The sequence below is a fragment of the Microtus ochrogaster genome, chromosome 6, assembly GCF_000317375.1.
Source record: "Microtus ochrogaster isolate Prairie Vole_2 chromosome 6, MicOch1.0, whole genome shotgun sequence".
Classification (NCBI taxonomy): domain Eukaryota; kingdom Metazoa; phylum Chordata; class Mammalia; order Rodentia; family Cricetidae; genus Microtus; species Microtus ochrogaster.
The window spans coordinates 34,237,824-34,248,022 of NC_022013.1; the positions used below are offsets into that span (position 1 = coordinate 34,237,824).

General features: G+C 32.8%; 1 protein-coding gene across 5 annotated transcripts in view; it reads left to right on the forward strand.

Moving 5' to 3' along the window:
- Positions 1-9,445, forward strand: part of Uchl5 (ubiquitin C-terminal hydrolase L5) — a 43,125-nt gene extending 33,680 nt beyond the window's left edge. For 2 of the 5 annotated variants that reach the window (XM_005348466.2, XM_026779638.1), the window contains 3 exons: positions 1,003-1,116; positions 3,255-3,353; positions 7,920-8,158. In XM_005348466.2, the coding sequence (XP_005348523.1) occupies positions 1,003-1,116; positions 3,255-3,353; positions 7,920-7,964 (258 nt within the window). In that variant the 3' untranslated portion in view covers positions 7,965-8,158. Of the gene's footprint in view, positions 1-1,002; positions 1,117-3,254; positions 3,354-3,948; positions 4,099-7,919 lie in introns of all 5 variants that reach the window. The other 3 variants (XR_258288.3, XR_001228948.2, XM_005348467.3) reach the window with 3 other exon arrangements.
- Positions 9,446-10,199: the final 754 nt, after the last annotated feature.

Consider the following 10,199-nt stretch of genomic DNA (forward strand, 5'->3'; position numbering starts at 1 on the left):
GATATCTAGTATCCTGTTATGTTACTGTGCATTATATTTTTGAGACAAAGTCTGTCACTAAACTTGGAGCTAGGCTAGTGGTTAACAAGTTCCAAAGAATTTCTTCTTTGGTCCTCCAGCATCAGTGTTATAGGCGTGTGTGTGGCAATTTCCTGTTTTTTTTTTTTTTTTGGCTGCTGATGGTGTGAACTCAGGTGAACATGCTTGAACAGAAAGCATTCTTGCCCACTGAGCCTTCTTTCCCTGTGGCCTTTAAGTATAAAATTTCAGAGTAGGTATTGTATTCTCTCAGGGGAAAATTACTTTGATTTTCTTTTTCAAAATAGATTCAATCATTTAGATAGGAGATTAAAGGAAAATATTTGGAATGAATTTGTGCTACTTAGTTTTAGTTACTAGCTTTTCCATTTGATATTTTTCTCAGTTTCTTAATGTAGCATGAAAATTATAATCTTTACCATAAAATATTATCACTAGAATTAAATTTACCTAACACTTAAAGACTAACAGGAGGTAAATGTTAGTATTGAGTTATTTTAGCTATTTTCTCTTATTTCATTATATAATTAAAGTATACATCTATAGGAGTTAACTAGGTATATATGAATGTACATGTAATATTTACTAAACTTAATGATTACCTTTTTACAGCTGTAAATATGATTGGAAAAGAGAACTAATGATGATAGAGAAAGTCTTTTAAAAGTCCTTTGATCACATCTTAGGAGAGTTTAAGCAGATATGTTTTGTAGGTTAATGGATTGTAGCACTGTAGTATGTTACAATATTGGTGGCAGATAAAAATGTCATGTATTATTATAGAACATAGAAATCTGGAAGGTGTATTTAGAACTTTCATCCTTTCAATTTTTTATTATTCATCTGATATTCTTGCCAAAATTAAATTGAAATTTGAAGTAATTATAGTATCTTAATCATTTAAATGTAGTCAGGACTTAAGCCACAGTCATTAGGGTGCTGTTTCTTTTTCTTCTCACTAAGGAGGAACCCATGGATACAGATCAGGGTAGTACTGTGTTAAGTGCTATTCAGTCAGAAGTTGCCAGAAACCAGATGCTCATTGAAGAAGAAGTACAAAAGTTAAAGAGATATAAGGTATGTTTTTTCAGAATGGTCTACTTTAACATTTTAGAAAATTTTGAGATGAAGGTATGTTGAAGTGATTGCTTTCCTTCCCATCATTGTGAGTTTTCAGAATAAGGTATTGATTACCTGGCATTTGACAGTTTCACTTTTTAAATTTTATTATGAAAAGATTTTTACTCTGTAAGATGTCTCAGTTCAGTACCTACTGTTCTTCCTGAAGTTCAGGACATCTTACCTATGATCATGGGGGATAACTAGGACCTTTTATCTATAGGCTTTGAGAATTCCTGTGCTGTGTAATGTGACATGTTTCAGGTTCTTCAGGTTTTTCTTGATTAATACTTGCAGTCAGTTTTTCAAGTGGATAATGAATTTATGTTTTTTTGAGACCATCTCAAATGTAGGCCTGGCTGTGTAGCCATTCCTGGCCTCTAACTCGATATGTATATAGTATGTTAGCCTTGACCTAGTGAGTGATTTCCTGCCTCTGCCTTTGCAAGTGCTGGGATTACAGATACATGCCACTACACTAGGTGCTTGCCTGACTGCTTTTTCAGGTTAAGAAGTACATTTTTTTGTTGTTGTTTTTTTGTTTTTTGTTTTTCAAGACAGGGTTTCTCTGTGGTTTTGGAGCCTGTCCTGGAACTAGCTCTTGTAGACCAGGCTGGTCTCGAACTCACAGAGATCCGCCTGCCTCTGCCTCCCAAGTGCTGGGATTAAAGGCGTGCGCCACCACCGCCCGGCAAGAAGTACATTTTTTTAGTACAAGATAAATTCATACTAATACTTGTTTAGTATTAAAAAGGCTTTCTACTTAATGCATAAATTGTATTTCTTAGTATGAAAATTTTGATTTCTCTGAACTTAACTCATTTGCCTCATGAATAGTAATAATAATAAAAAATTTTAAATTAATTTGTTAGCATACAAAATAATGGATCTCATACCATTTTCATACATATGTGCTAGTACCGTTAATAAAATTAATTTTTTTCCTATAACCTCTTTTGTTTCTTATTATATGTCCCATTTTAAATGTACAACCAAATCACTATACCTTAAAATTACTTAATGTTTGTCTCTTGATTTTTGCTTTAAAATTCTTAGGTTTTTAAGAATCCTTATTTAATTTGTTTAGTTATCACTGACGTTTATGTTATTCTGCCGTCCTCCTTCACTTACAGTCTGTTCAGTAAGCTAAGAGTGGACAGAGGAGGGGACTTAAGGACTGCATGCCTTCACTTGTGTATGCTTTTCACGTGGAGCTTGAAGTCAAGGACTTTATTTTTGTTGTTTTTACTCACTTGTGTCAGCCGGGTCATGTTGTACTTAACAGCCAACAGATGACTCTTAGAGATTAAAGTAAATAAATGGAACAGAACTGAATCCAAGTAGGATTTTTTTCAGGTTTGAGGTGGACAAGTTCTCAGAATACTTTAGGCAGAGAAGAAAGGGCCAAGGTTTATGGGGATAGGAAAGTAAGAGATGGTAGCTTCAGCCATTATCGTCCATGTCACATAATACTATAAAGGTCCACAGCCTACCTATTAATTAATTATAAGCGCTTGTAAAAAATCACAGCTAGTTTAAAAGAAATTAAAAATTCAAATTTATGTGAGGGAATGTTGAGATTTCTTACGAATGATAGAAGCTGTAACTATGGGAAAGGAGCACTCAATCGAACATCTAGATGGAATGTATAATAACTTAGTGATCATTAAAGGCTAGAAGCAAGTAATTTGGAGACTGCTTACTTGCTTTTCAATGAAGCACAGATTTTCTTTTTCCACTACTTTCACTGTTATAAAACAATCCCCAATAAAATTTGTTGATATTCAGAAACTAAAGCTGGTGTCATTAGACTGGGCTTTAGTTAGCAGTTAATGTAGTTACAGTAGCAGGGGTGTGAATTTATCTTGTAAACCTTAAGGTTGTTTTTTAAATATCCTTGGAATAGGCTTCCCCCCCAATACCGTAGCACATTTTCTAGAATGGACTTTTAAAAAGCCTGTTTGCTACATGTTTTGTTGTATAGTCTTTATTATCAGTAGAAATCAAATCTCATTTCTTGTACTGTTTATGAGGATGGAAGATTTTATGTTGGATACAAAAAGATAATATGATCAGAAAATGTGTTTTATTTTCAGATTGAAAATATTAGAAGGAAGCATAACTACCTGCCTTTCATTATGGAATTGTTAAAGACCTTAGCAGAGCATCAGCAGTTAATTCCACTTGTAGAAAAGGTACGTACTGCAGTGATGACTATTCACACTCAGACTAGATGCTTCCCCAATACATTGTTTTAGGCATGAGTGGATATAAAGTTTGAAGCTTTTTAGTTTTACTCTTTTGTCTAGTGTTTTGTATTCTAGGAAAAGGAGTGTAGCCTAATACTTTAACACGAAAACAAAGCATTTCCCCATGACTTTAGCATTCCATAATTCTTAATGTCTAGAGCTCAGCTTTTTCTGTATTAAAGCATTCCTTTTAAAAATTTTTTCAGTGTTAATAACTGAAATAATGGATTTTTTTCTTAGCTAATTTTATAAAATTTTGCATTGATACCATAGAGTTTAGAACTAGAAGGGGCATTGTGGGGGGATTAAAAGATTTAATTGGCTAGCAAATAGAATCTAGAATCTGTCCCACTGAGGGATATTTAACATAAATAAGTAGAAAATTCTGATTTATTTTTCATTGTTAGGCACTTAATAAAATATTTGTAGATGAATGAAATACAGTTAAATTGTTTGTAAGTTTATATTGTAAATCAGCTTTTCTGAAAATGACCATCTCTGGATGCTCTTTAAATTACATGTTACCTGGCCCCCTCCCCAGATATTCTCACGTAGGGGAAGGAATGTTTAATAAGTTCCCCAAGTGATTCTAATGCAACTGATCTGTGTACCACATTTTGAGAAACACTTTGAGAAGACACTACTAGGCAAATAAAAATTTGGACCATTAATTTAAAGACAAGAATACATGGTAGGTATATTTTTCTTATTGATTTTAAAGTGTACAAAACAAATACATTTTTTGTCCCAGATTATTTCTTATTACAAATTTCACATAATACTGAGATTTGAATCCTAATATATTTGTGTTTGCCTTTTTACTTGAAACATACGACCCACTCTTTAGCATTAAATGCAGACTTATTGTAGTTGTAGAAGACTGAAACTCTTCTCTTTTCCACATGGGACTTTTCTGTTAATGTTCCTCACTAAGATGGGAAATTAATTTTCAACTTTTATTAACAATTAAGACCTGATGGTCCTCAGATTTGTTTATTAAGAGGATATCTAAATACAGTATTCTTTGAAACACCGTGAACTGTTTCTGTTTTGAAAATACTAGATAGAGTTAGGTGTGGTGGTACATGCCAGTAATTCTAGTATTTGGAAGTGGAAGCAAGTGGATTCAGTGTTCAGGTCATCTTGAACAAAATTTTTCATAGGGAACCTATGGAAAAATTATCACTTATACAATGTAAATTTTGATTTAAAATTTGCTTTCAAATACAGTATTTTTGTATAGATTAGGTAAAATTTGTGTGATTTAAATTTTTTCCATGACAGTATACTCCCCAGATTATTATTTATTTTTTTGAGAATTTAGAGAACATCTTTGCATTGGAACCATAGTTACTTAGTTCACATTGCTTTGACACAAGGTGGCAGTATGTGAATGTATATTAGTATAACACCAGCTCTGTTGCTCTTTCTGTTTGTATACTTTTTAAGGAAAGTAGTTATTGACTGTCTAGTTTACCTATTCAAAAATTTTTAGAAATTAAAATTTTAATAAGCAATGTATATATTTTTTCTATATATACATTGCTAACTGCTAGGTTGTGAGGGTATTTGGATTCAGCATTTGGTGGAATTGTTTTAAATTGTTCATCTCATTTGTCTAGCTGCACTTACATTCTAGATATTTTGTTATGATAAATAAATTTATTCAACCAACGTGTGGAATGGTTTGGGAAAGGGTGAAATAATTGTAGGGTGCTGAATAGTATCGTGTAATTAGTATTAGCATTATGCTAAAAGTTTGAACAGAGTAGCTCCTAAATAATATTCTTAGAACAAATGTATTTTATCATCCTTTTCCTGAGGGAAAAAACAAATTATTATACTATGTTGAAATCCTGCAAATGGATGCACATGTTAAAAAGAAAGCAAATTGAGGAACAGGTAAAAATAGATTAAGATTCAATTTTAAAATTATATGCATTAAGAAGCTTTCATTATGTTTGTTAATCATAGTACTTTCAAGAAGAATTGCCTGTAGATTCTAGAAGTGGATTTGGAATGTGTGGAATTCTCACATGCCTGCCCCAGTCACCCTTTAAGTGTGAGAGGGAGTAGGATGAACAAGACAGAAAAGATGTGTCACTCTAAGTAGTGATGCTAAATGCCAACCAGAGACAATGCTTACAGCCTGTGGTCCAAGTAGTTAGAACCAAAATCTTTTCATTTTAAGAAAAAGAAGCAAAGGGGCTGGAGAGATGGCTCAGCAATTAAGAGCATTGGCTGTTCTTCTAGAGGTCCTGAGTTCAATTCCCAGCAACCACATGATGGCTCACAACCATCTATAGTGGGATCTGATGCCCACTTCTGGCCTAAAGTCAATAGAGCACTCATACATAAAATAAATAAATCTTTAAAAAAAAGAAAAAGAAGCAAAACAGAAGACTTTAATTTTCCCTTGGTCATATAACTATAAAGACATAGACTAAAATTTTATGGTTTTGTTATATGAGAATTGCATACTTTGCATAAAAACTGCTCAGGAGGTAACCTAAAAGTAGTTGTAAAACTTGTTGTACCATATACCAGTTCTGTTCTTGAAACATAAAATTAGCTAGGTTAAGTTTCCATTTGTGAACCTTCTATTTATTCAGGTATACTTACAGCACTAAAAAATGTTACTGCGTTTGTGTGTGTGTGTGTGTGTGTGTGTGTGTGTGTGTGTGTGTGTGTGTGTGTGTGATTGCAGCATATATATGTATAATTCTAAATCATTGTCAATTCTAACTTTTTAAACTTCTATTGCCTATTAGATAAAATCATGAATGTAGTTGATAGGGGAATCCAAAATTATTTCACAGTATTGAAGTTTGAATCAATTGATAATAAGTAGCTAACCTTTAAAACATTTTCTTTCCCTTAAAGAAGTAGAGCAATGATCACAATATTTTTGTTAATTTTAGCAAAAATTCTGTACTGTATTCAGAGTCTAAAAGCAAAGTAGTAAATACTTAACTTTATTTCACATTATGCCTAAAATTGAGTTGCGTTTTCATTATTTGAGAACAGGAAGCTTTTCTGAGCATGGTGTTGCATCAGCATTTTGGAAGCCTAGGCAGGAGGACTGTGAGCCGTAGAGGGGAAACTGTCTCAAACATAAAGAAGCCAAAATAAAAAAAAAAAATTATATAGAATAGGGTATACATATTAAATTCTTAATTATGTTTACTGATTAAAAATGTTCATAAAGCAACTAATTTTGCTATTTTTGTGCAGTAGTTAGACTTTAGATAGTACATATATTTTATACATACACATTTTTTATAATAATTTGCTCTTGGTTTTGTGTGGTTTGTCTTTTTTTTTTCTATGTTGTTGTTGTTTTTTTGTTTTTTGGTGCAGAAGTTAAACCTGAGAGCTTCTCACAGGGTAGGTAAGCACTCTACCACTGAGCTACACCCAGCTATTTTTATTCAACTGGCCTTGAACTAGCCTTTTTACCTCAGCTTCCCAAGTGACTGAGATTATGAGATTATAGGCCTGTGCCACCACATCCATTAAGCCTAATGTGTAGCTCTCAATTTTTTCATACTGCTGCATAATAGTTAACTGATATATAATAAAAGTTATAATTGTCCTAGTTATCCTATCTTTTAATTGTATAATGCAGAATTCTAATTTACTGGTTGTTGTTCAAAGACCAGCAGAATTGGTGTCACCTGAGATGAGACCTTGTTAGGGTTGTAGAACAGTAGGCATTTTGATCCCTGAATCATAACTATATATTTACATAGGGGCCCCAGTTGGTGTATGTATCTTGGAAAGCACTATTAGAGAACACAAGTGTCTTGGGCCTTTCTTGAAACTTCACTATTTGTTAATTGTGTGGCTTTGGTCAACTTTGGTAATGTCTATAAGCTTTGGCTTCTTTACTTACTAAAGAACAAATAGAATTACTGTGTTAAAGCTGTACAATTATGAGGTCAAATGACATCATGTGGAAAAACATTTAGGTCGAATAAACTTATTGATACCACTGATATATTCTTTTAGTGACTATATTAAGCTCACTAAAACCATATTAAATTAATTTATTTCAATATAACAAAAGTATAAAGAATTTTTTAGACTTAGTTTGAGTAAGAAATGGATAAGTATGTGTATCTTTGGAATTGTTATGGATGAGTTTGATGTTCTAGAATTATTACAATTATTACATCTCATATTCCATAACCAAAGATGTTCATATCTACTGAGGGTAAATAACTAGAATTCAACAAAAGTTGTTGCAAGGGATAAGTAATATTCTCAGTATCTTAGAACACACTCAGAAATCTCAGTATTTGTTTGCTTATTCATTTATACCTATCTTTTCTATGTTGCTAGTAGCTAGGACTACTGTTCACCATACAGCTCTAGTAGTGTGACCTATACATTTGTCTTATTTCTTGAGAATACCATTGGATGCATTTTGTTTTAATATGATCTAAAATAGTCTTTGAGAGTTTAATTTTTAAACTTTAATTTTAATTTTTTTATATCTTTAACTTTTAGGCAAAAGAAAAACAGAATGCAAAGAAAGCTCAGGAAACTAAGTGAAGAGGATATTTGGACCTGCACTTATTTTCATGGAAACCATTACATATTAAGGAAATTTGGACAACATCCTAATTGACTCAGTGCACGTTTGGCATAGTACCAGTCTGTCTTGTCCTTTATGCATGGATTCAAAAACGTCTTCCCTACTTGCATCATGTGCATGTAGTGCATATTAAATAAAAGTGGCATAAAGAGTGCTGGCCAAATTCTATTATTTGATATTGGATCTGAGAGCTTTTGGTACTCTGCAAATATATCTATAGTAATGGACCTGGAAAATACACAAATGATACTTTTTATCTGTAGTTCTTATTAATATTTTTATTTGTCAGCTTAAATATATCTAATTTACAAATGTCAGATCTTATTTAAACTGGGTCCTCTGCTTTTAATTGTGGCAAAAATAATCAGTATTTTTGTTTCTGATATGTGTTTTGCAGATCTTAAAATTGAATTTTATCTCACACCAATTTGATTTTTTAAGGCCAGTCGTTTGGAAAGAATACAATTTTTAATGATTTACATTGCTATCTGTAAAGAAGACAAATAAACTTCCCAATTTTATTTTAGCAAACTTTCTTCAATTGTTTGGGGTTATTTGTTTATATATTGTAGGATTATTTGAGGAAGGTCTGAATATTTTGCTTCAAAACAAAACTGGAGGTCAGAACATTTTGTAAATCTTAGGGTTCAACTCTCAAGTTTTCAAGATCTTTGAAAATTGAGGATTTGATAGTTTGTTATCTGAGTCTTTTAAAAGATTGCAGTGGTAGTAGAGGATTCTTCTGTTTCCATTTAGTTTCTAGAAGCCATGTATGTTATCTCACACTGGATTTAAAGACCTGACACTGGAGGGCTTTACAGTCCTGGTTGCTGGAATTTGCTCTTGTAGACCAGGTTGGCTGCAAACTCACAGAGATCCTCCTGTCTCTGTCTCCCAAGTGCAGGATTAAAGTAGGATTAAAGGCATGTGCCACCACTGCCCAGCCCTTCACTGGATCTTTGTCTCTTAAAAGTTGTTTCTATTTTTCTTCCAAATTAAACTTTTTTTAAAAGATTTATTTATTATATATAGTGTTCTGCCTGCATGTATACCTGCATGCCAGAAGAGGGCAGCAGATCTCATTATAGATGATTATGAGAGTAGTTGCTGGGTGTACTCAGGAGCTCTGGAAGAGCAGCCAGTGCTCTTAACCTCTGAACCATCTCTCCAGTCTTGTCCCCCCACCCCACCCCACTTAAACTCTAAAGGAAATTTTCATTATGAACATCCAAGCAGAGTTTTAAAATCAGTACATGGCTTTTTAACATTTTTTATGTAAAATTATTTTATTAGGTTAGTTGTGTACACATTTTCCAGATTTGGATTCCAGCTTTGATTCAGATTCAGTTTATTTAAATTAGTATACAAACTGATAGTTTATGTTTTGGCATTTTCATACATAATTTTTTTTATTTTTATTTTCCTCCTCTTTACTCATTCTGGTATTTTTTTTTTTCACAAAGCATGTATTTGATCTCCCAACCTTCCTCAAAACCTGTTTTATCTGTCTTATGGGCCCTTTATAATTTCATAGTTTAAAGACTATGATCTGGTGAGAGAGAAATTGTGTGTCATGCATCTTCTGAGTCACCCCACTTAGTAGTTTCTTCTGTAGATTCTTTATTTTTCTTTCCAGATGAATAAATTTGTTATGCATAAAATTGATGTGTATAGTACCACGTTTTCATTATCCATTCACCTGATCTCATTTCCTTGCTATTATGAATAGAGCAGTAATAAACATCTCTGGGAATCTAGAGTCCTTTGAATAGGTGCCCATGAGTATATAGCTGGGCTACATGGTAGTTCTGGTTTCATTTTGTTTTGTCTTTGAGAAGCCTCCACACTGATTTTCTTAGGGGCTGCACTTGTCTGTCCCCCAAGAGCAGTGGTCCACATTCAGGCCAGCCACGCTACCCATGTCCTCAGTTTGTTCTTTGTTTTCTCCGTACATTGCCATTCAGGGGAGACAGAATCTCAAAGTCACTTTAATTTGCATTCCCCTGATGATTAAAGATGTTGAACACTTTAAAAAATATTTATTGGTGATTTTCATTTCTTTTAAAAACACTATGTAGTTCATTACCTTATTTATAAATTATTTGTCTTTCGTCCGTCTATCTATCTATCTATCTATCTATCTATCTATCTATCTATCTATCTATCTATCTATCTATCTATCTATCTATCTA